This window comes from Tursiops truncatus, chromosome X, assembly GCF_011762595.2.
Source record: "Tursiops truncatus isolate mTurTru1 chromosome X, mTurTru1.mat.Y, whole genome shotgun sequence".
NCBI lineage: Eukaryota > Metazoa > Chordata > Mammalia > Artiodactyla > Delphinidae > Tursiops > Tursiops truncatus.
Genome location: NC_047055.1, coordinates 51,625,184 through 51,652,771, shown reverse-complemented (window position 1 = coordinate 51,652,771; position 27,588 = coordinate 51,625,184). Strand labels below are relative to the sequence as shown.

Here is a 27,588-nt window from a genome sequence, read left to right as displayed (position 1 = left end):
AGTAGCTCAAAAATCTTCCTGCAATTCATGTAATAAAAATTTAATATTTGGTTTGTCTTTCTTACAAATGTGGATCCTTGGTCACAGGCAGGGCCAAGCAAGAAAGTGACTATCTCAGTATAAATCCATGACTGCCTTCAGCAAGGCTCTGACATCTTCTCTACTGCTAACTTTGAATTAGCACAGTAATATTCATAAATGAATAATAATTTATTAGTTAATATTAAGATGACCAGAATAACAGAATGTGCCTCCTTAAACACCTTTTTTTAGACATAAACTAAAATAGATTGCACCACAAAATGAAAAGCAACAGATTTATCAAAATTTTTGTATATGGTCTAGCCTCCATCAATATCAGAAATATTAGAACCAAATAAATATTAATTGCTCAACAGGTCTTTGCTAAAATAATATCATGTATTCCTTAAAAAACGAAAGGAATTTTTCTGAGAGTAGGGAGCAGAGCTGGTCTAATATGTTAAAAAAGAGACTGTTTTTCAAGACCTGGGATTTAAATTGAAGAATTTAATATTGAGAAATTAGTTCCTCTCTTTCTCCACAAGGTATATGGTTTATAATGTTAGGATGTATATAAGAAATATATGATAAGTTTCTTCTTTAAAATAGTTACCTACTATGCATATACAAGGGTTACTTAAGTTATCTTTTTAGCATCTGATTGAAAGCAAATAAATTCTCATTGATGTTTTTTGTGGTTATTGTGCAGTTACAGAAAATTCGTGGATACATTAGAGCATCATATCAAGAATAGGACTGCCAGATAAAATACAGGATGTCCAGATAAATTTGGATTTCAGATAAACAACATTTTTTTTAGCATAAGTAGATCTAAATATTGCATCAAGCATACTTACACTAATAGTTAGTTGGAGTTTATATAAAATTCAAATTTTACTGGGCCACTTGTACTTTTATTTGTCAAATCTGGCAACCCTAGTCAAGAAGCACTGTTAAAATCCTTTGGGTTGAATATAAGAACATGGTCTTGGAATATTCTCTGTTAACTGTTATATTTGTATTAACTACAATAACATTATAATGTCTTTCTTGTAATGTGCCTGCAGGATTTAATATCATGATTATTATTGAGTTATTGCTCAATCTGCCCAGAAAAGTGATAAAGGGAAAACATAGACACTTTAAATAATTGAATTAAATTATAAATATAATTAATATTTTCAGATTTTCCTTATCCAATTATCAGAACTGTTTTTATCAAATACTTTTCTTCCTCCCCAATATTAACTTTCTTTTAATAAAGAAATAATATGCTTTATGTCTCTTCCAGAAGAAATCTGTAGAAGAATGACAAAGTGGGTAGTTAAAAACATCGTTATGTGGAAAAGTTTACAAATTCTTGCTTACTATATTTTGGTATTGTTCTCCAAATAATATGTCATAGTAAACACAGTAAATTACTACATTTTATGTTCAGTGGTACTGACAAAGACTCTCTCCTTCACCAAACTTTAGACAGGTTCCTCTGAGCCCTCTTTTTGACTAGATCTCATTTTTGGGCCCTCTCTTTGGCCTGTCAAGCCCTGAAAATTCAGTTTAGAGAGAATCCCACACCCTCGATATTTGATTACTCAGGCATGACTTCAGCAAGAATTCTGTTGAATTGGTTTATCAAGAATCTCCCTACCCTTGATGTCTCCTCTTAGTAATTTTCCATCTCCCCATCCATCTCCCTCTCTCTCTTCTCCTTGACTATAAGTACTCAGCTGTCTTTACTGTATTCAGAGAAGAGCTCAATCTCTCTCTTCTACTGAAAATGTCTTCACACCACACCTATGACAGTGTCTTGAGTAAAGTCTTCCTTATAGTTTTAACAAGTGTCAGAATAATTTTTTAACAATACATTCATTTTAAGTAGATTGTAAAAATTTAAGAATATGTATTCTAATTCCTAGAGCAATCACTAAAAAAATGTAAAGACATATAGCTAAAAAGCCAATAAATAAATTAAAGTGGATATCTAAAAAATTCAAATAATCCAATAAAAGGCAGAAAAATAGGAACAGATATTAAGAAAAATAGAGGACAAGCAGAAAATTAACAATAAAATGGGAAACCAAATTAAACTATATCAATAGTTACATTAAATGTTAACAAAGTAAACACTCTAAATAAAGGCAGAAAGCAAAATCCAACTTTATGCTGTCTAGAAGAGATGCATTTTAAATACAAAGATATAGATAGTTTGAATATAAATGGATAGGAAAAGATATATAAATTGAACAGTAAATATAAAGAGCCAGAGTAGCCATGTTAATATTAGAAAAATAGACTTCAAGACAAAAAGTGTTACCAAAAATAAAGACTATTTCATAATTAAAAAGTGTTAATTCTTTAGGAAAATATATTAATCTTATATGGGTATGCACTTATTCTTCAAAATATGTGAAGCAAAAATGATGAAATTAAAACAAGGAATACATAATCCCATAAATAGTAGGAGATTTTAAACATCATTGTCTTTGCAACTGACAAGTAGATTAAAAAAAATAATCAGTAAGAAATAGAGGATCCAAACAACACAATCAACCACATTCACCTACTTGATAATTACATACAGAATACTACAACCGAAAACTGCAGGATATGAATTGTTTTCCAAATGCATATAGTGCATTCACCAAGGTAGACCATTTGCTGGATCATAAAACAAATTTTAATAAATTTCAAAGGATTGAAAGCACACAATATATTTATTGAACTTAATGGAATTAAACTATAAATAACAATTAGATACCTAGGAAAAATCACAATATTTGGAATTTAAACAACATACTTCAATGAGAAAAAGAGGAAATCAAGAAGTTTAAGCTATTCCAAACTGTATTGTAATAAAAATACAATATATCAAAATTAATGAGATGCAAATAACTAAAGCTATTCTCAGAGGAAACATAAGCTTTAAATGCTTATATTAGAAAAAATAAGAGGTCTAAAATTAATGTCCCAAGATACTAACTTAAGCTAGAAAATAAATACAAAATAAACCCAAAGTAAGTAGAAGGAAGTAATAAAGAAAAAAGCATAACCCAACAAAATAGAAAACAAACATTAATGAAAATGAACAAGTCAAAACTAGTCCTTTGAAAACTTTAATAAAACTGATATATCCCTTGTTAAAGCAATGAAGAAAAAAGATAGGGATCAAAAATCAATCAATCAATATCAGGGAAAAAAGGGGAGCCATCGCCAAAGATCCTACAGATAGTAAAAAATAAGAGAATAGTTAAGCACAACTTTTTTCCAACAATTTGGACAACTTAGAAGAAATAAACAAATTCCTTGAAAGACACAAGTTATCAAAACTCCCTCAAGAAGAAAATATATAATCTGAACAGTTCTATATCTATAGAAGGAATTTACTTTTTTTGCTGAAAATCTTCCCACAAAGAAAACATCAAGCCCAGGGAGTCTCAAAGGTGAATTTTCAAAAATGTTTAAGGATGAAAGAATAATAATTCTCCACAGACTTTTTCAAAAAATACAAGAAGGAATGTTTTACAACTCATTTAAGGGACCAGCATTATTCTGACACTAAAATCCAGGAAAAGACAGTGTGAAATGAAAAGAATAAAAAAGCTACAAACAATATTCCTCATGAATATAGGCACAATGTCCATTTAAAATATTAGCAAAACAAATCTAACAATATATAAAATGTGAGATACATATTAGGGAATGAAGTATTTCCTGGGAATTCATGGTTTCTTTAACATTTAGAAATATGTCTTTGTAATTCACCCCAGTAACATAGTAAGTTTTGTTGCTATAGTGAATAAATGCAGGCCCATCTTTAGAGCCTAAGTGCAACTGAATCACTAGAAAACATAATGAGTTAAAAATAGAATAAGAATATGAGGTTAATCCTTTCTTCCTTTCTTAGTAAAAGAAAGTTCATGTGTATGTATTGAATTGCACTTAAGTTGTGTATGTATGTACAATAAAATCCATATGTGGGGAGGATACATGTTAATAGTGAGGAAAAGCAATTTTAGGAAAAATGTATTGAAATAAATATGTTGTTTAATTCAGGGAATGTTGCTTTATATTCTATCTTAATATGCCAGCCTACATACCGTGAACAATGTTTCATCTATTTCCATGTCCATTTATCAGGGATCATTTTTGGTTCATTTCCCTCAATTGAGAAAGAGTACTGCCTCCGGGGCCTTCCTCTTCACGTAAGGTTCCAATTAACTGTCCAAAGGACTGTTCACACTAGTTCCCTGCAAATCTCCCTGTACCTAAATCTCTCCTTTTCTTCACTCATTTCTATCGTCCCCAGACCTCTATGGATATTGTGCTCTCTCTTCCATAGCCACCACAATCACATCCTCCTTATTTTACACACACACACACACACACACACACACACACACACACACAACCTATGCCTTATTTATCATCTTCCTCTTAAATGGAGTAGTTAAATTGGCTGTCATTCACAAATTACATACATATATTTGGATTAAGTACATTTTAAGAAATCTTATTTTTTTTGGTCCATATCTTCAGCCACTTTGTAAGAAATGTATGATTAGTCTATTACATTATAACAGTTTATTTATCTATACTGTTAATTAAACTTTAGTTTGCTGTGAAGAAACGTTGTTGTTTAAATGAACACTATCTCTATGATTCTCTATATGTTTTTATAGCACATACACTTACCTTTGAAATCTTGTACAGATTAATTGAAATACAGGTTGTCTGCAGTGCAAACATCAAAGTTATAGTTCCTTAGACTAAATTTGATTAATGCTTGTCCACCTTATATCTGTACAAACATTCTAATGCTCCTCATTATAAAACTTCACAAAACTCCTCATTCTAATGCTCCTCATTAAAAAACTCCTCATTACAAAATATATCTGTACAAACATTCTAATGCTCCTCATTACAAAACAGATATAAATTTGTACAGATCAAAAATATTGAATCTATAGTATGCCTAATACAACTGGAGCACCAGTTGCCATTTTTAAAAAAACAATTTGAAAGAAAATCTTCATATGTCATTTACAGTACAGTTATGATATCTGCATTAATAAAAGCAAGCAATTAGCTTTATCTCTTGACCAATTAAATGTACTTGCATTATTAGTGTAAAATTATATAAAGCATTGTTTTTTCAATGACCTACCTCTAAAGAATATGCAAATCAATACAAACACAAATAGAAAAGCAAGTACCAGGCATTCTCTGTTTCAAAAAAGAAAAGCAACACTTTTTTCTTCTCTCTTGCTCAAAGACAATCAGCATATTGACACCAGGAACATATTGAGTTTGACTAAAATACAAAATACTGAATAAATGCTCACATGCATAATGTTTGGCTGCAGTAAGTTAGAATTTATTGAAAATTTCATTCAAGTAATATGTAATACTGAATCCCAAATGGTTAATTCATACCCACCTATATTATGGGTAATAGTTCATAAACATTGTAACAGGAGTAAGAATATTTCCACTAGAGAAAGTTTGCATGACTTCTCTCACATTTGAATCAATTTATTCAAAGTTACCATAGAATAAATGTTTCCACATTTGTTTCATTATATACTTTGACATTTCCAAATCCTACCTTAGAATAACCTAGAGGTGATCCCAGCAGTGGGAATATCTGGTGCCACTACTGTTTATCCTTGCTCTTATTAGTGCCCTATTCAAAGAGCATCATTAGGGGAAGAAATCCTTTCTCTTCTTCAGATTGTAATTAGATAGCAATGATGATAGTAATAACTCACACTTTCTCTGTTGTATATGTTTTCAGTATAAAAATCAATTTTATAGAAACAAAATTATTTAAATGGAATATCCAAAGTAATTTAGATATCTGAGTTTTCTTTCTATGTATATCTTTTAACAGCATTACATAGTATTATATATGACAGACTTTGTTTTTTAATAAGCATGAAATGGTACTTTTTCAGTACCTTTGAATATATTTTTTCTTGTACTTCCTATTTTTTATGTCAAAGACACCAATACTGTAGATTGTGTTGAAAGGCATATTTAAATGGCATATTTTAAAAGCTATCAATTACATTTTAAAATATAAATTAATTGATTACATATCTCTTTAATCACTAAAATTAACTCTTCACTTGATCTTAGCCAAAAGGCCTAGAAGCAATAACATTAACTATTGCTTTTGCAAAATACAGTTCTTGAATAGTTACTAACTAATAGTAAATTTATGAACAAATATTTCCCCAAATAATCCCAAAATATCATGACTGATTTTGTGTTTATAGTCACCTATGAGTCTCTGTAATAACGTATATTAACATGTTTAACTGTAATAGCCTTTGTTAACAAATACACTGGACAGCATTTATTATTAATGATTCAGTATTCTAAAAAGACTCATTATTAGAAGGACCTAGCATGCTTGTAAGAAACTCCCAGAATTCATAATAGGAGAAGTTTATAATCTTAGCATTATTAATTTTTAAATGGAGAGAACAATTTCTATTTCTTGTAAGATATATTCAAAAAAATGGGTTAAACCTGAAGTGTGAAGATTTTGCCAAGTGAGTTCTTAAACAAGGCAGGTGTGTCCCAGTTTTCCCAGTCTAAATAAACACAGGCTTCCTGCTTTATAGAATAGCAATAGGTATTACCAAGCCCACTTCATTAGCACAAATAGGCCAAGATTATTGGATGAAAGGCATTGGCTACATTTATTGGTCATTAATAATTCTGTATGTTTTTCATAGTGTCTGTGGCCATAGATCAAAAGTCCCTTTTTCCATCTTCCAAAAGGAGGATCTATAAGTCTGATAGATTCTTCATTAAACTAAAAAAAATTAAAAGTCACACTAAGGTAATGGCCTTGTTCTGCTTTGGACTTGTAGATATTAAGTTCACGCTATAAATCAAAGTTCTAAAGAATAATAAAATATTCTCTGCTAATCCCCCAGAAAAAATGAAAATGTTTTACTTTCCAATTTCAAAAGCCAAATACAATTAGTGCTTTGTGAAGTATACTTTGCATCACAACACTCCTAGCGTGATAATGTTTTGCATCAAAGTGTCATTGCCTCTTCATCAAGTATGTGTGCACTATTTCAATATGATAAAATATAAAAGAATAAAGTAATTAAAAATTTGGCATTTACCTGCATTCTGTCTTAGTTTTGCATAGATTTGGGTGTTTAAAATATTTTACAGTCACATGATGCAGAATATGTCACAGAATTTTGAAATGAAAGATATCACAGCTCATTTTATTAAAGTATATCAATTAATATTAACAAATAAGTTTTAAGTCTTTCAAAGTATTGCAGATAGACATGAAACAAAATTTATTCAGTGATATTATCCATGAGATTATTTTTGGCTGCTGTGGTAGTTCCGAAGATTTTCTTCTTTTACCAGGTTTGAATTGTTATTTTCATCAAATACTACTTTTAAAGGGGAAAGGAAGACTCTTCTTAGTGACTATTGTTAACTGAACCAGTGTAAGGTTGTCACCATTGTTTCGCTGAGGTCCCAATAACCTGATAATATAAAAACTGCTACACTTGTTGATTAATCAGAAATGCTATAGCAAATGAGTCACTTCTCATTGTTTGATGGTTGTTGATATTGCGAACTATGTTTTCATGTATTTGCAGTGTTTTGAAATATGAAAAGTATCTGTGTAATTATAGACAGTTTCATTGTGTGAGAATTTTGCTTCTTTCATCATTTTACTCTAAATGCAATGCTATACTGTTAATATTAAGAATTTGCTTAATTTAAAACCTGCTCTTGGGCTTCCCTGGTGGCGCAGTGGTTGAGAGTCCGCCTGCCGATGCGGGGGACGTGGGTTTGTGCCCCGGTCCGGGAGGATCCCACGTGCCGCGGAGCGGCTGGGCCCGTGGGCCATGGCCGCTGGGCCTGCGCGTCCGGAACCTGTGTTCCTTAACGGGAGAGGCCACAACAGTGAGAGGCCCGCGTACCGCAAAACAAAACAAAGCAAAACAAAAACCTGCTCTTTGTTAAGCTAGTTAACTAACTTAGACTTTAAGTTATATAGGAATAAAACTCTGGGAAGTCTAAATTCAGAACTAATATATGATTATGGAACCATGGATTGATTAAAGGTCTGGTGTAGAATAAACAATTTATTAGCATAAAAAAGTATAGATATATTTGTAGCTATGAGGTAGCCAACTCTAACGATATTTTCATAGTAAGCTTTCCAACCCCACCTATTTCCAGATGTTTGCTTACTCATATGGGCCCAAATTATTATTTTGGTGATGGGAACTTTACTCAATTTGTTCCCAACAAGTCTCAGTGGATATTGGAGAGATGTCAGGTGAAAATAGGATCATTCATCTTATTATATTTGTTTCTAGTGTGTCCTTTTGCTACTCTGACTAGTTAACTTACATGAATAGATTGAAGGTATCAAGTTGCAACAGATTATCTTCAACAATATTAGGGGAACTTTAAATCTCACAAAACTTTAAATAAAAAGTGAAAATCTGAGTTGAATGTCCCAAATACCTTTACTAGGCATTTGGACCACATTAAACCAAACTCTGAACTGTCAACCCATTAGGCAAGTCATAAATTTTCCAGTTATTCACTTGGGAAGACCAAATGATGAACAACTGAGGGCAGTAAAAATTATTTGCTGAAATAAATGTATCAGTTACAACGCAGTATTCCCCTAAAACATGACACTGAAAATCTTCAGTGGTATAATTGGAAATCTACTGAAAGAGCAAGAGAAAGAAAGACCAAAGCAAATTTATAACAATATCACATTCTTTTTCATGAGAGGTCAGCTTTGAAAACTAATCAAATGATCTGTATAAGAACTCTATCATATGTAATTTGCTATCAGAGATTAACAGATATATTAAATGGAACAGTTTGGAGATTTCTGTATAATGAACATTCTATTAAGTTTTGGAATAGCACTAAGGAAAATGTCTATAAAATATGCATTTGTCTTCAAATTGATAAAGGTTGGAGAATGATAGGGAGCATCACCAGAGCACATTTAATCATATCTATGAACTTGTTATCTGAATTCTGAAAGACTGGAATTTTTCCTCTATTTCTTGAAATATATATATATATATATATATATATATATATATATATATATATATATATATATATATATATATATATAATCAGCCAACTAAATAAATGTGAGTTAACAGATAGTTCTCAAAAGCAATTTAATGGTCAAATAAGTGTAAGCATTTAGAACAAAGGAAAAGAATATCCAAATGAATTTATTTAACCTCATAAGAGCACATTTTCTTTCTGACACAAAACAGATGAATTACACTCTAACAGTGATCTTAATTTCATTGTGCTAAAAATATAGTTCAATATTCTGTCATTTTTCCTCACTCCTTCTCAACAACTGCAGATGGTAACAGTTCTCTTGTAAGTGATTTCCAAAGAGAGATATTGGGTCTGTCTCCTTTGCAATATATTCTTTATAGATAGGTATTTTTATCACCCTGTTATATATTCCATTTTCCCAGTATACTCAATTGAGGTGCATATTGGCAGAATTTTGGTCATCACTTGACTCATAACTTTAGTTCAAGTTGCCTTTTCAACATGATAAAATGATCAAAAATATGACTACATCACATTTTCCCTATAGAAAATTACTGTGATATTCAAAGGGTATTTTTGTGCTTTATGAGGATAATATATTTCCCTGGGAAGAATATTTATTTCTTCAAAGTTAAATGTTATTAATAAGTTACAGAAGCCCTCAGAGAATGTTGTTTTAAGTGTAATTAATTTGAACTCCACTAATTCACAACGAATGTTATTCTGAACTTTCACTGAGTTAGTCTGTGCTTGACTTGTACTCTCTCTTTGGGAAATAGTTCATTAATTAAATGGTATTGATAGTATTAAGGGAGACTGTATAGCCCACTAAAAAAATATGCTTAAAAGAATATTTTAGTAGCATTCATTCAAATAGAAACTCTTAGAATATTAATTACACTTCTGTTTTTGTGCTTTTATTTATATTGTTTCTCTAGTAGTTGGTGGATTTTTATGCACTTAGAGATACAACAATGAAGTTTATTACAAAACTTGTTTTAAATAAAACTAGGATTTTCACCAAGGTATTCTGAATTCTGAGATTAACAACATTTAGCTAAAAATGTGACTTTTTATAAATTTTACACACACGCACACACACACACACACACACACACATTGTGAACAATCTCCTGTTTATCTAATTGGGTATAATTACATTTAGTAGGTTTGGATATATGTTTTCTGTTTGTTGTAGCTTGTGAATAGGCTTTTTTCAAGTCATGAATGTTACTAACTATAGCAATACCCATTACTTAAAGGACAAGACAGAGTTTTTTTAAGGACAAATAATATCAATGTTTCTGGTTATTTATTAAAACTCTACTACCAAATTGACAGAGTCTCTATTCAATTAGTATTTATGTGGTTTATCTACTATAAGCCAATTAGAGTTAAGTGAGAAAATAAAAAAGATGTTTTGGATTAGTGTCAAGGTGAATTATTGAGAAAAGTTCTAGAGATGTACTTAATTACCTATATTTTATAGTAAATATCATTTGAACAATAATATTACATTGTTCCATCACATATTTTGGAAGCACTTTATGTGAAGTATCGTCTGTCCATCTAAAATATTATGTGTCAGCTAGTTTCCAAATTCTTCAGAAAATCTGTCAAATTGTGAAAAACACTACAATATTTTATATGCATAATGAATTTTTTAAAAGCCCTTACCTTTGGGCTTTTTCATTTTTCTTCAATTCTGTATGTATTTGTTACTTAATTTCCCAAGTTTTCAAGAACTCTCTAATTTTGTTAGTCAAAATGTTAGTATTGAATTCAATTCTTAGCATGCTTTGTTTTATTCTCTATGGATGAAAGCTATCTAGTTGGAAATTATTGATTTCACTTGGTAAAGTTAATGCTTAACTAGAGACAGAGTGACAACAAGTGAATTCAGAAGGTGGATGGTTCCTAATAAATTAGACTTCTAAAACTTGAAAGATGCTTGTTTAAATATATAGAAATAGATCTTTTGAGAAGAAGGGGCAATATGAATGGCTGCCATTTAGCAACTAGAAGACAACAAATAGTGCTGGGAAAACTGGATATCCACTTGTAAAAGAATGAAGTTGCACCCTTACCATATACCGTATACAAAATTTAACTCAAAATGAATCAAAGGCTTAAATGTAAGAACTAAAACTATAAAAATCTTACAAGAAAAAATATGGGGAAAAAACTTTATGACATTGGATTTGGCAAGATTTCTTGGGTATGACACCAAAAACACAAGCAATAAAAAAAAATAGATAAGTTGGGCTGTATCAAAATTAAAACCCTTTGTACAACAAAGGATCTGGTCAACAGAATGAAAAGGAAACACACAGAATGGGAGAAAATATTTGCAAATCATATATCTGATATGGGACTTATATCCAGAATATAAAGAGAATTCTAACAACACCAAAACAAACACTCAACCAACCCAGTTTAAAAATGAGCAAAAAACTTGAAGACATTTCTCCAAATGCAGTATACAGATAGCCAATAAACACACGAAAAGATGCTGCTCATCACTAGTCATTAGGGAAGAGCTAATCAAAACCACAGTGAGATGCTACTTCACACATATTAGAATGGCAGTTATTAAAAACACAAACACACACACACAGAAAATAACAAGCTTCAAGGGGAATGTGGAGAAATTGGAATACTTGTGTATTGCTGGTGAGAATATAAAATGGTGCAGCTGCTATAGAAGATGTATGGTGATCCCACACAAAATTAAACATAGAATTACCATATAACCTAGTAATTTCATCCCTGGATATATACCCCAAACAACTGAAACGGGCTCAAATATATTTGTACACATGCATTGATAACAGCATTATTAAAATTATATATATATATATATATAATTTATACATATATATATATATATACACACACACACATATATATATATATATATGACAATAACAGTATAAAAGGGGTGGGTAGGAGCAAAACTGAATTGGAGTAACAAAACAACATCTTATGGTAACTCAAAATACACAGAAACAAGCAAACAAATGAAGAGAACCAGAAATGGCAAATAAGAATGTTAGTAAAAAATAATTGATAATTATTTATAAAACTTGCACTCCCATCCTTGTTTCAGCTTCATTAAAACAAATAATACATAAAGTAATAATTATAACAATATATTGAATTTTTACATACATATGTGTTATATATATGTATATATATATATATGGCACAATAAGGAGGAGAGAAAATATAGATATATAGGAGTAATATTTCTATTTCTCACTGGAATTAATGTATAATAAATCTGAAGTAATTGTAATAAGCCCGCACAATCTAAAGACCAGTAAGAGAATGACATACACACACACGTGTGCACATATGCGTGCATAAATAAGTATACATATTTACATGTAACATTATATACACTATATATTATATATACATATGTAGTCAAAAATCATTAAAAGAATTACATTAAACTAGAAAGTATTCACCTAATGCAGAAGAAGCTGTAAAGGAGGAATAGAGGAACAGAAAAAGACATGAAATACATAGAAAACAAAAAGTAAAATGGTAGATATAAATGTACTATATCAATAAGACCATTGAAAATGAATTGATTAGAAACCCCAAACAAGGAAGAATTGTAACACTGAATTAAAAAAATCAAATCCAAATGTGTGCCTACAGGATGCAGACCTTAGTTTCAAAGATACAGATAGATTAATTATGAAATTATGGAAAAGTTATATCATGCACACAGAAATCATGATAGAGTGACTACACTAATATCAGACTTATTTAAATTAGAAAAACTTTAAAAATGTTACTAGAGATAAAGAGGGATATTTTTTCATGATAGAATGGTCAAATAATCAGGAAGATATAACAATTATAAACATATATGCATCTAACAACAGTGCTCTAAAAATCATGAAGCAAAAACTGACATAATTGAAGGGAGAAATAGACAATTCAATAATAACAGTTGGAGATTTCAATATTCCACTTTCTATAATAGAAAGAATAACCATGTAAAAGACCACAGAGGAAATAGAAGAAGTGATCAGTACTCTAAGTAAATTAGACCTAACAGACATCTGCAGAACACTCCAGCCAATAAGAGCAGAATACATAGTCTCCTCAAGTGCACATGCAGCATTGTACAGGATAGACTATATGCTACGCTATAAAACAATTCTCAATAAATTGAAAGAAATGCAGTCACACAGAATATATTCTCTGGACACAATGGAACAAAATTAGAAATAAAAGAAAGAAATTTGGAAAGTTAATATGTATGGGAAAATTAAACCACACGCTCCTAGATAATCAATTGGTCAAAGAAGGAATCACAAGAGAAATTAGAAATTACTTTAATGGTGAAATACTCTGTTTTCCCCTAGTATCAGGAATAAGACATAGGATGTCCACTTTCATCACTGCTATTAAACATTATACTGGAGGTTTGAGCCAGAACAATTAGACTATATATATATATATATATATATATGGCATTCATACTGCAAAGAATGAAGCAAAACTATCTCTATATGCAGATGATATGATCTTGTATAGAGAAAATCCTACAAAATCCAATAAAAACCTATTAAAACTAATCAAGCTCAGCAGTGTTACAGGCTTTAAGAGCAATATATAAAAATCAAGTGTATTTCTATACTCTAGCAATAAATATTCCAAAAAAGAAATTAGGAAAACAATTCGATTTGCAATGGAATAAAATACTTAAGAGCAAATTCAACAAAAGAAGTGCAAAGTTTTTACTCTGAAAAATTTGAAATAACTATTGAAAGAAATTAAAGATATAAATAACTGAAAAGACATCCCATGTTCAAAGACAGGAAGATTTAATACTGTTAAAGTTCAATACTTCACAAAATGATCTTCAGATTCAAAACAATACTTAACAAAATTCAAACTGAATTTTTGCAGAAAGTTAGAAGAGGAATTGGAACTTTCATGTATTTCTGATGGCAATGTAAAATTGTGCAGCCAATTTGGAAAACAGTTTGGCACTTCTTCAAATTAAACATAGAGTTGCCATATGACTCAGCAACTCCATACACAGGTACACTCCCAAGAGAAATGAATAACTGTGTCTACACAAAAACTTTTTTTGTTTGTTTGTTTTTCATTTTTTACATCTTTATTGGAGTATAATTGCTTTACAATGGTGTGTCAGTTTCTGCTTTATAACAAAGTGAATCAGTTATACATACACATATGTTCCCATATCTCTTCCCTCTTGCATCTCCCTCCCTCACACCCTCCCTATCCCACCCCTCTAGGTGGTCACAAAGCACCGAGCTGATCTCCCTGTGCTATGCAGCTGCTTCCCACTAGCTATCTATTCTATGTTTGGTAGTGTATATATCTCCATGTTACTCTCGCGCTTTGTCACAGCTTACCCTTCCCCCTCCCCATATCCTCAAGTCCGTTGTCTAGTAGGTCTGTGTCTTTATTCCTGTCTTACCCCTAGGTTCTTCATGACATTATTTTTTTCTTAAATTCCATATATATGTGTAAGAATACGGTATTTGTCTTTCTCTTTCTGACATACTTCACTCTGTATGACAGACTCTAGGTCCATCAAACTCATTACAAATAGCTCAATTTCATTTCTTTTTATGTCTTAGTAATATTCCATTGTATATATGTGCCACATCTTCTTTATACATTCATCCAATGATGGTTACTTAGGTGGTTTCCATCTCCGGGCTATTGTAAATAGAGCTGCAATGAACATTTTGGTACATGACTCTTTTTGAATTATGGATTTCTCAGGGTATATGCCCAGTAGTGGGATAGCTGGGTCATATGGTAGTTCTATTTGTAGTTTTTAAGGAACCTTCATACTGTTCTCCATAGTGGCTGTACCAATTCACATTCCCACCAGCAGTGCAAGAGTGTTCCCTTTTCTCCACACCCTCTCCAGCATTTATGGTTTTTGATTTTCTGATGATGGCCATTCTGACTGGTGGGAGATGATATCTCACTGTAGTTTTGATTTGCATTTCTCTAATGATTAATGAGGTTCAGCATTCTTACATGTGTTTGTTGGCAGTCTGTATATCTTCTTTGGAGAAATGTCTATTTAGGTCTTCTGCCTATTTTTGGATTGGGATGTTTGGTTTTTTGTTCTTCATCTGCATGAGCTGCTTGTAAATTTTGAAGATTAATCCTTTGTCAGTTGCTTCATTTGCAAATATTTTCTCCCATTCTGAGGATTGTCTTTTGGTCTTGTTTATGGTTTCCTTTGCTCTGTAAAAGCTTTGAAGTTTCATTAGGTCCCATTTGTTTATTTTTGTTTTTATTTCCATTTCTCTAGGAGGTGGGTCAAAAAGGACCTTGGCTGTGATTTATGTCATAGAGTGTTCTGCCTATGTTTTCCTCTAAGAGTTTGATAGTTTCTGGCCTTACATTTAGGTCTTTAATCCATTTTGAGCTTATTTTTGTGTATGGTGTTAGGGAGTGATCTAATCACATACTATTACATGCACCTGTCCAGTTTTCCCAGCACCACTTATTGAAGAGGCTGTCCTTTCTTCACTGTACATTCCTGCCTCCTTTTTCAAAGATAAGGTGACCATGTGCAAACGGGTTAATCTCTGGGCTTTGTTTCCTGTTCCATTGATCTATCTTTCTGCTTTTATGCCAGTACCATACTGTCTTGATTACTGTAGCTTTGTAGCATAGTCTGAAGTCACAGAGCCTGATTCCTCCAGCTCCGTTTTTTGATCTCAAGATTGCTTTGGCTCTTTGGGGTCTTTTGTGTTTCTATACAAATTGTGACTTTTTTTGTTCTAGTTCTGTGAAAAATGCTAGTGGTAGTTTCATAGGGATTGCATTGAATCTGTAGATAGCTTTGGGTAGTAGAGTCATTTTCACAATGTTGATTTTTCCAATCCAAGGACATGGTATATCTCTCCATCTATTTGTATCATCTTTAATTTCTTTCATCAGTGTCTTATAATTTTCTGCATACAGGTCTTTTGTCTCCTTACGTAGGTTTATTCCTAGATATTTTATTCTTTGTGTTGCAATGGTAAATGGGAGTGTTTTCTTGATTTCACTTTCAGATTTTTCATCATTAGTGTATAGGAATACCAGAGATTTCTGTGCATTAATTTTGTATCCTGCTACTTTACCAAATTCATGATTAGCTCTAGTAGTTTTCTGGTAGCATCTTTAGGATTCTCTATGTATAGTACCATGTCAGCTGCAAAGAGTGACAGCTTTACTTCTTCTTTTCTGATTTGGATTCCTTTATTTCCTTTTATTCTCTGATTGCTGTGGCTAAAACTTCCAAAACTATGTTGAAAAAGAGAGGTGAGAGTGGGCAACCTTGTCTTGTTCCTGATCTTAGTGGAAATGCTTTCAGTTTTTCACCATTGAGGACAATGTTGTCTGTGGGTTTGTCATATATGGCCTTTATTATGTTGAGGAAAGTTCCCTCTATGCCTATTTTCTGGAGGGTTTTTATCATAAATAGGTGTTGAATTTTGTCAAAAGCTTTCTCTGCATCTATTGAGATGGTCCTATGATTTTTCTCCTTCAATTTCTTAGTATGGTATATCACCCTGATTGATTTGCATCTATTGAAGAATCCTTGCATTCCAGGAATAAACCCCACTTGATCATGGTGTATTATCCTCTTAATGTGCTGTTGGATTCTGTTTGCTAGTATTTTGTTGAGGAAATTTGCATCTGTGTTCATCAGTGATATTGGCTTGTAGTTTTCGTTCTTTGTGACATCCTTGTCTGGTTTTGGTATCAGGGTGATGGTGGCCTCGTAGAATTGGTTTGGGAGTGTTCTTCCCTCTGCTATATTTTGGAAGAGTTTGAGAAGGACAGGTGTAGCTCTTCTCTAAATGTTTGATAGAATTCTCCTGTCGAGCCATCTGGTCCTGGGCTTTTGTTTGTTGGAAGATTTTTAACCAGAGTTACAATTTCAGTGCTTGTGATTGGTCTGTTCATATTTTCTATTTCTTCCTGATTCAGTCTTGGCAGGTTGTGCTCTTCTAAGAATTTGTCCATTTCTTCCAGGTTGTCCATTTTATTGGCAGAGTTGCTTGTAGTAATCTCTCATGATCTTTTGTATTTCCGCAGTGTCAGTTGTTACTTCTCCTTTTTCATTTCTAATTCAATTGATTTGAGCCTTCTCCCTTTTTTTCTTGCTGAGTCTGGCTAATGGTTCATCAATTTTGTTTATCTTCTCAAAAAACAAGCTTTTAGTTTTATTGATCTTTGCTGTTGTTTCCTTCATTTCTTTTTCATTAATTTCTGATCTGATTTTAATGATTTCTTTCCCTCTGCTAACTTTGGGAGTTTTTTGTTCTTCTTTCTCTAATTGCTTTAGGTGCAAGGCTAGGTTGTTTATTTGAGATATTTCCTTTTTCTTAAGGTAGGATTGTATTGCTATAAAGTTCCCTCTGAGAACTGATTTTTCTGCATCCCATAGGTTTTGGGTCGTCGTGTCTCCATTGTCATTTGTTTCTAGTTTTTTTTTATTTCCTCTTTGATTTCTTCAGTGATCACTTCGTTATTAAGTAGTGTATTGTTGAGCCTCCATGTGTTTGTATTTTTTACAGATCTCTTCCTGTAATTGATATCTAGTCTCTAGTGTTGTGGTCAGAAAAGATACTTGATACAATTTCTATTTTCTTAAATTTACCAAGGCTTGATTTGTAACCCAAGGTATGATCTATCCTGGAGAATGTTTCATGGGCACTTGAGAAAAATGTGTATTCTGTTGTTTTTGAACAGAATGTCCTATAAATATCAATTAAGTCCATCTTGTTTAATGTATCATTTAAAGTTTGTGTTTCCTTATTTATTTTCATTTTGGATGATCTGTCCATGGGTGATAGTGGGGTGTTACAGTCCCCTACAATGAATGTGTTACTGTCGATTTCCCCTTTTATGGCTGTCAGTATTTGCCTTATGCATTGAGGTGCACCTATGTTGGGTGCATAAATATTTAAAATTGTTATATCATATTCTTGGATTGATCCCTTCATCATTATGTAGTGTCCTTCTTTGCCTCTTCTAATAGTCTTTATTTTAAAGTCTATTTTGTCTGATATGAGAATTGCTACTCCAACTTTCTTTTGGTTTCCATTTGCATGGAATATCTTTTTCCATTCCCTTACTTTCAGTCTGTATGTGTCTCTAGGTCTGAAGTTCGTTTCTTGTAGACAGCATATATATGGGTCTTGCTTTTGTATCCATTGTGAGAATCTGTGTCTTTTGGTGGGAGCATTTAGTCCGTTTACATTTAAGGTAATTATCGATATATATGTTCCTATTCCCATTTTCTTAATTGTTTTGGGTTCATTATTGTAGGTCTTTTCCTTCTCTTGTGTTTCTTGCCTAAAGAAGTTCCTTTGGCATTTGTTGTAAAGCTGGTTTGGTGGTGCAGAACTCTCTCTGCTTTTGCTTGTCTGTAAAGGTTTTAATTTTTCCATCAAATCTGAATGAGATCCTTGCTGGGTAGAGTAATCTTGGATGCAGGTTTTTCTCCTTCATCACTTTAAATATGTCTTCCCAGTCCCTTCTGGCTTGTAGAGTTTCTGCTGATGGATCAACTGTTAACCTTATGGGGATTCCCTTCTGTATTATTTGTTGTTTTTCCCTTGCTGCTTTTAATACGTTTTCTTTGTATTTAATTTTTGACTGTTTGATTAATATGTGTTCTGGCATATTTCTCCTTGCATTTATCCTGTATGGGACTCTCTGTGCTTCCTGGACTGGATTAACTATTTCCTTTCCCATATTAGGGATGTTTTCAACTATAATCTCTTCAACTATTTTCTCAGTCCCTTTCTTTTTCTCTTCTTCTTCTGGAATCCCTATAATTCGAATGTTGGTGCATTTAATGTTGTCCCAGAGGTCTCTGAGACTGTTCTCAGTTCTTTTCATTCTTTTTTCTTTATTCTGCTCTGCAGTCGTTATTTCCACTATTTTATCTTCCAGGTCACTTATCCGTTCTTCTGCCTCAGTTATTCTGCTATTGATCCCATGTAAAGTATTTTCCATTTCATTTACTGTGTTGTTCATCTTTGTTTGTTTCATCTTTAGTTCTTCTAGGTCCTTGTTAAATGTTTCTTGCATTTTGTCTATTCTATTTCCAAGATTTTGGATCATCTTTACTATCATTATTCTGAATTGTTTTTCAGGTAGACTACCTATTTCATCTTCATTTGTTAGGTCTTTTGGGTTTTTATCTTGCTCCTTCATCTGCTGTGTGTTTTTCTGTCTTCTCATTTTGCTTATCTTACTGTGTTTGGGGTCTCCTTTTTGCAGGCTGCAGGTTCATAGTACCCATGGTGTTTGGTGTCTGTCCCCAGTGGCTAAGGTTGGTTCAGTGGGTTGTGCAGGCTTCCTGGTGGAGGAGACTAGTGCCTGTGTTCTGGTGGATGAGGTGGATCTTGTCTTTCTGGTGGGCAGGTCCACGTCTGGTGGTGTGTTTTGGTGTGTTTCTGGACTTATTATTTTAGGCAGCCTCTCTGCTAATGGGTGGGGTTTTGTTCCTTTCTTGCTAGTTGTTTGGCATATGGTGTCCAGCACTGTAGCTTGCTGGTCATTGAGTGAAGCTGGGTGCTTGTGTTGAGATGGAGATCTCTGGGAGATTTTCTCTGTTTGATATTATGTGGAGCTGGGCAGTCTCTTGTGGACCAGTGTCCTGAAGTTGGCTCTCCCACCTCAGAGGCACAGCACTCACTCCTCGCTTTAGCACCAAGAGCCTTTCATCCACACAGCTCAGAATAAAAGGGAGACAATGTAGAAAGGAAAGAAAGAAAGAAAGAAAGAAAGAAAGAAAGAAAGAAAGAAAGAAAGAAAGAAAGAAAGAAAGAAAGAAAGAAAGAAAGAAGGAAAGAAGGAAAGGAAGAAAGGAAGAAAGAAGGAAAGGAAGAAAGAAAGAAAGGAAGGAAGAAAGAAGGGAGGGAGGTAGGGAGGAAGGAAGAAAGGAAGGATGGAAGCAGGGAAGGAAGGAAAGAAAGAAAGGAAGAAAGAAAGAAGATAAAATAAAATAAAGTAAGATAAAATAAAATAAAGTTATTAAAATAAAAAATAATTATTAAGAAAAAAAATTTTTTTAAAGAAAGAAAAAAAAACTGACAGATAGAACCCTAGGACAAATGGTGGGAGCAAAGCTATACAGAAAGAATCTCACACAGAAGCATACACATACACACTCACGAAAAGAGGAAAACGGAAAAAATAATAAATCTTGCTCTCAAAGTCCACCTCCTCAATTTGGGATGATTTGTTGTCTATTCATGTCTTCCACAGATGCAGGGTACATCAAGTTGATTGTGGAGTTTTAATCCGCTGCTTCTGAGGCTGCTGGGAGAGATTTCTCTTTCTCTTCTTTGTTCTCACAGCTCCCAGGGCTCAGCTTTGGATTTGGCCCTGCCTCTTCGCGTCGGTCGCCGGAGGGTGTCTGTTCTTCGCTCAGACAGGACGGGATTAAAGGAGCAGCTGCTTCGGGGACTCAGGCAGGGTGGGAGGGAGGGCTACGGAGTGCAGGGCAAGCCTGCGGTAGCAGAGGACAGCATGACGTTGCACCAGCCTGAGGTGCACCGTGCGTTCTCCTGGGGGACTTGCTCCTGGATCCCGGGACCCTGGCAGTGGCGATCTGCACAGGCTCCTCAGAAAGGGGCTGTGGTTAGTGACCTGTGATCACACACAGGCTTCTTGGTGGAGGCCTCAGCAGCCTTATCGTCTCATGCCCGTCTCTGTGGTCCGTGCTTTTAGCCGCAGCTCGCGCCCGTCTCTGGAGCTCCTTTAAGCAGCGCTCTTAATCCCCTCTCCTCAGGCACCAGGAAACAAAGAGGGAAGAAAAAGTCTCTTGCCTCTTCGGCAGGTCCAGACTTTTCCCTGGACTCCCTCCCGGCTCGCCATGGTGCACTAACCCCCTGCAGGCTGTGTTCACGCTGCCAACCGCAGTCCTCTCCCTGAGCTCCGACCGAAGCCCGAGCCTCAGCTCCCAGCTCCGCCCACCCTGGTGGGTGAGTAGACAAGCCTCTCGGGATTGTGAGTGCCGGGCGGCACTGATCCTCTGTGCAGGAATCTCTCCGCTTTGACCCCCGCACCCCTGTTGCTGCGCTGTCCTCCACGGAGAAGAGCTTTCCCCCTCCGCCACCCACAGTCTCCACCCGTTAAGGGGCTTCTAGTGTGTGGAAACATTTTCTCCTTCACGGCTCCCTCCCACTGGTGCAGGTCCCATCCCTATCCTTTTGTATCTGTTTATTCTTTTGCCCTACCCAGGTACCTGGGAAATTTCTTGCCTTTTGGGAGGTATCAAGTCTTCTGCCAGTGTTCAGTAGGTGTTCTGTAGGAGTTGTTCCACGTGTAGATGTATTTCTGGTGTATCTGTGGGGAGGAAGGTGATCTCCACGTCTTACTCTTCTGTCATCTTCCCCTCCCTCAAAACTTTTATACAGTGTTGATAAAGCATTACTCATGATAACCAAAAAGTAAAAACAACCCAAATGTCCATCAACTGATGAATGAATAAATAAAATGTGGTATAATCATACAGAGTGTAATCGTGAGCAATAAAAAATATAACTGAAGCGCTGATACATGCTACAACGTGGGTGAACATTAAAAACATTATGCTAAATGAAACAGGCCAGTCACAAAAGACTTCATTTAAAGGATTCAACTCATATTACATGCCTAGAATAGGCAAATCTATCGAAGAAAAAGGTACATTAATGGTCACTTAGGGCTGTGGATTTTGGGGGGAAGTGGCCAGTGACTGCTAATGGATACCAGGTTTCTTTTGGGACTGATAAGGATGTCCCAAAATTGATTGTGGTGATAGTTGCACAACTATGTGAATATACTAAAAACCATTGAATTATTCACTTTAAATGAGTGAACTTTATGGCATGTGAATTATATCTCAATAAAGCTGTTAAAAAAGGAATTTCTATAAATCATATATTTCAGTGAAAATGACTTGGTATGTTTCCTCATCATAAAGAGGCAAATAACTCAATGTTGAAATTATGATATATTCTTGTGTTGTAAAATTTAAAGCTGCCAGATCAGTTGCTTTTCTGATGGTGAGGAAATTAAATTTTGTTTTAAAGTATAGTTGTATGTATGTTCATATATTTCCATGCATGCTTTTATGATTTAATGTCACCCGAAATATATAACACTCTACCTTTCCAAATACTTCCCAAATATAATTGTGCAAAAATATAGAATATTTTAAATGTTAAGCTCATAGGGACATTTTTAAAGTGCCTTCTAAATGAAGAAAAGTAAATGGTTATCTAATGGAGAAAATTAGCCTTATTAATGAGAATCACTTCTGATATATACTATTCTTTGGCTTTAAGTGTGATAGTATACTGCCAGTACCTGGACTCTATATCCTGTTGAGGACTTATAGGAACGTGAATTCTATTTTTAACTTTTAGGATTGTTATGTCTTCTTAGAGAAATGACCTTTTTTTAAAAAAAAAGTCATGATGTAATATCCTTCACTATCGCTAGTAGCATTCTTTGCTTTAAAGTCAACTTTTACATTGATATAGCTACTCTATCTTTACTTGGCTAGTCTTTGTATGATATACTTATTGATATTTCATACCTATGGAAATTTGAAAATGTTACAGAAATCTTATAAAGGAGTTTTAAAAAGTATTGTAGTTTAGAGCTAAGTATTTTGGATCTGTAATTAATTATGTTGCTAAACTGATTTGCCATGATTTCAGAAAATGAGGAATACAGAAATCAATTGTCTCTAAGATAATTACAGCTATATTTCATTCTGGAAACTAAAAGACATATCTTAGAGTTCAATAAGCTATGTTTCCAAATTAACCTAATTGATTCTTAGATTTATTCTCAGATTAATTAATTAGATTCTTAACCAAACCGTTAGCTATAATTGGTTAGTTAATTACATGTTTCTGTGACTGGTTTTTCCATTTACCATTCTGTGACTGGTTTCACTCATGTCGTCTCTTTGTGTTAGGACCATATTTCAACTGACTTGTGTGTAGAGATCAATGACCACAGCTTCCATTCCCAGTCACAAACATAATTTAAAATATCTACATTTGGGAGACTAAACCAAAGTATCCTAATTATAGAAATGAAATGCCATCCTCCCACTCCTGGCTATTTATGTTACTGTAAGAATTATTTCTTGACAAATCAAGTACCAATCGTGAAAATATTAGAAGTCTCTGATGCATTTATATACAGATTATTAAATGTTCCTGTAACAATATAATTTATTTTAAGTAGCTATTAAACATATGCCTTTGAAACATAAATTTTATTATTTGTTTCCCACCCTAACAGCTGCAGAAATAACTGTTCAACCAACCTTGGAAGAGGCCTCTGACAACTGCACTCAAGAATGTCTCATCTTGGGCCACTCTGATGCCTGCTGGATGCCAGCTTCTCTGACCCATTCCAGCCCTTTACAGGCACAGACCTCTGCTCTGTGCCACAGCCCACCCCTGACGCAGACCACTCTTCGCCGGCGCAACCCTCCAGTGACACAGACCGTTGTGCTCTGCCACAGTCCGCCGGTGACCCAGGCTATTGCACTGTGCCACAGCCCTCCACCAGCACAGACCTCCACTCTGCACCACAGCCCACCTCTAGCACAGGCTACTGCTCTTCGCCACAGCCCTTCACCAGCACAGGCCTCTGCCCTCCGCTACAGCCCTCCCCTGGCACAGGCTGCCACAATCCACTGCAGCCCTCCTCTGCCACAGGCTGCTGCCCTCCATTGTAGCCCCGCACAACCACCAATGGGTCTGCAGCAAGGTTGGGGGCAAAGTGCTGGCCCTGATGGACTACTTTCTCTTGATCAGGGAGCACAAGGTAGTACAAGATCTCAGTTTTATGCCATGTCTGAAAGACTTCATCCTAGTGATGATTCAATTAAAGTCATTCCCTTGAAAACCTTCACTCCAGGGCAGCAGGCCAGACCCTCTAGGGGTGATTCTCCCACTATGGAAGAACATCCTTTATAAAACTAAAACAGCTACTTCACATTTTCCAACAGGATGTATATAATCAAAGTTTAAGATCCAATTTCAATGAATACTTCAAATTATTAGATTTGTAAATAGCTATGTAAATAGAAACCAATACCAGAATCAAGTCTAGAGTTAGACCCTTAGTCAAAAGTTAAAAATAAATTTACAATTTGATTAATTCAGAATGTGTATTTAAAAATAAAAGAAATTGAAAAAAAAGTTGCACCCTTTTGTACAGAAAGGCTTATCATGGCATATATTAATATATAGTATATATTATTTCTGGTGCACTGTATTTTTTCATTTATTTTTACCAACATGTGCAATATTACTGATTTTTTTCCATTCTGTTTTTTGTGGACCCAGTACATAGCTAATGGAAAACTAACAAATATCTGATTTTCCAAGAGTACGTTTATTCTATCTAAACTTTTGTTTAGACTGTTAGAAGATTTAAGTACGGTGGCATTTTTGTTTGTCTTTTTGTTTGATATTTGTTGTTGTCTCCACTTTTTTGTTATTAGTTTTTCTGCAAAAATGACCAATAGGGGGTGGAGATATCTCTTATATTTTTTGTTTCTGTCTGTTTTTTATGTTTTCTACCTTTATTTTAAGAATATATTGTTGATATAATTTGTATATACATTTTCAGTAAAGAACTTATAAAAACTGTACAGATTTACGTCTATAACCTATTTCTCTACTCTTTAGTAGAGTTCGAGACACTGAAGTGCAATAACTGTGTCCAAATTAGGCAATTATTTGCTAAAAAGGGCCTCTTTCTTTTTGTGTTAAATTTATCTTTGTAGTTTAGTGTAAAGTGCATCAGAAATCATGTTGTATCTGTCATTTTAAGCCTATATTCCATTATTAATTGGGTCTTTATCTTCTGAAATTTGTATATAACAGCTTAGAAAATCATAATGAAGGTGGATGTATTCAACTCCTAATTAAAATAAACATAACTGTAGATAAAACCACATACTAAACCTATAAGACTAAGGGATTTTTGTCATTCTAGCTCAACCTACTGAAGAAAACCACTGATAACAAGATGAAAGTCAGGAAGGAACTTTTCAAGAGACATAATTATAAATCTACATCAAATGTGTTACAGTATAGAATTTTAAGGAGATGTGCAGAGGGAGAAATGGGGTTCATGACTGCCTCTTGGGGTTGAAAAGAAATACCCCAATAACACACACACAAAAAAAAATAAACCAACAAAATCTCATATATGAAACAATATATGTCATTCTAAGCAAAGAATACATGAGTATTCCTAGGGAACATTAGTTTCCTTCTGTTGTCTGTTCTTTATTTTATTTTTTGTCCTCTTAACTGTCCGTGGTCTTCTATGTGCACATTTGATCAATTTACCGAAACACCATCAACTTAATTTTCATCCATAGCAAAACTGAAAATATTTATTTCAGTATTACGCTAAACCAAGAGACAATTGATGTTTTAGTTGTGGTGTGGGGGGGGGGAGTGAATATTTCTTCTTGCTTAAATTAGATGTAGACTTTGTAATGTGTAACTTGAAGATATGTAATTTATGATTAAACTGTGTGTAAATGTTGTATTATAAACTGTGGTAAATGTATAGTTTCATTGGTGAAAGTTTCCATTGAATGTTGAGAAAGCTTCTCTTCATGTGCCCAGCAGGTTACGTAGCATTTTGAGAATATATTGTTCCCATTATGAAGCTCTTTAAATCATATCTGATTTGGTGTGTAGAACTTCTTAACTTTTAACTACTAGAGTTTAATTACTGAAATTTCAAATTAGTTAGTATTACTGATTTTTTTCCCTCATTTGTGTTTGTTATATTCAAAGGGATTTGGAGCATCCTGGTATTCCAGATGCAGGTGAGTCCTGAAGGACTGATGATGTTTGAAAGTGAAGATATTGAAATATGATGACGTATATGTGTTGGTATTCTTGTTGCTATGGTTAATGAAGATTTTATACCTGGGGAAGATAAAGAAACCTAGAATGACAAAATCGGTGCTTCCAGTAGATTTTAGAATGCTTTTTCCTCTAAAGCTTGCAAAGATAATGTGCTATTTTTTTCTTTTTTTAGTTATTTCTACATTTTCTTCTCCACATTATTAGTTAAGATCTACACACACAAAAAGAAATAAATGAAAAAGAGATAAAAAGGAGAAACTGAAAGACAAATAATGTCAGTAGTATGAATAGTTACTATCTATGTTAATGAAAATCAGAATAGAAATCAATGTTAGATATTTGGGATTTTTTTTCTGATAGTGTGATTTATTGAGTTATATGGGTGGCTCTTAAATCCTCATGTAAAATTTGTGAAGTTTTGATACCTTTCCTAGAGATATAGGAATGAACAAATATGCTTTTATTGTCCTTTCTAACTCTGATTATACAGTCAGACTTAGATTGTGTTTAGAATATTAAATGACTGGGCACCCTCTTCTGTGTTTGTACCAGAGAGGCTTTGAATGGAAGCAGGCTCAAAGTAGCCAAAGAGGCAAGGGGTGTGAGCCCAGTTATGCTCCCCTATGCATTCTCTTCCTAAGCTTCCACTGGGTCTGGACTTGGCAACCTGTAACGTCCAAGGTTTCAGATCTGATGAGATCTTTCTCATCACATTGCAAATTCTTTCTTTGAGTGGATGGACAGAGCTGTAGGTTGACAAAACTCACAGATGGCTTTTTTAATGTGCAAAAATTTAGTCCTGGAACTCCAATAAGTCTTATTTTACGATCAACCAAAAATATTTCCCTTGAAAAAAGTAAGATTTGATTTAGTTGGAAATAAGAACTTATAACTGAATGACAAGGATGGTAATACTATGTTTAGTCAGACTGGTTGTTCTATTTTGTGGCCATGTTCAGTTACATGTGATCATTAATTTACTAGTTATAATGTTAATATACCACATTTGTAAATATGTATTCAAACACTGTGTATCTTATATGCTAAGTGCATACATATTTTTTCCTTGAACTTTATCTTCAAGTTTTAGCTAATACTGTGTCAGTGTACTAAAAACAAACTTACATATGGTACAAACAATGTAATACATTTAGAAGGTACATTTTGTGTAGTCTCATCTAATTATTTAACATTTTATTTTTGGTAATATAAATTTGGTTAGAAAAAAAAAGGTTGCTAAATGATTAGTGCTATTGTGTACTGGTGACAGTTATGAAGAGCCTCTGCCTTCTCAAACCAATATTTGTCACACACTTTCATTAAAGTCATGGGAAAATTAAGTTTTACTCACATGTATATTTCAACATTAGTTTTTTGTTGTTTATATTAAGTCTGAATGTGCGTATATCTCCTAATCCACATTTGTGAACACCTATTTGTTTAATCTTTTCTCTTTTTATATTCTTCTGATGTATATTTTCCACTATAGTTATCATTTCCTGTCTTTCCTCTTTCATATTTTTTCCAA

General features: G+C 33.7%; 1 protein-coding gene across 5 annotated transcripts in view; it reads left to right on the top strand.

Annotated features, from left to right (window-relative positions):
* The window catches only part of PCDH11X (protocadherin 11 X-linked), a 708,447-nt gene extending 684,307 nt beyond the window's left edge, over nt 1-24,140 (top strand). For all 5 annotated transcript variants that reach the window (XM_073798965.1, XM_073798964.1, XM_073798963.1 and 2 more), the window contains one exon: nt 23,458-24,140. In XM_073798965.1, the coding sequence (XP_073655066.1) occupies nt 23,458-24,140 (683 nt within the window). The remainder of the gene's footprint in view (nt 1-23,457) is intronic.
* Nucleotides 24,141-27,588: the final 3,448 nt, after the last annotated feature.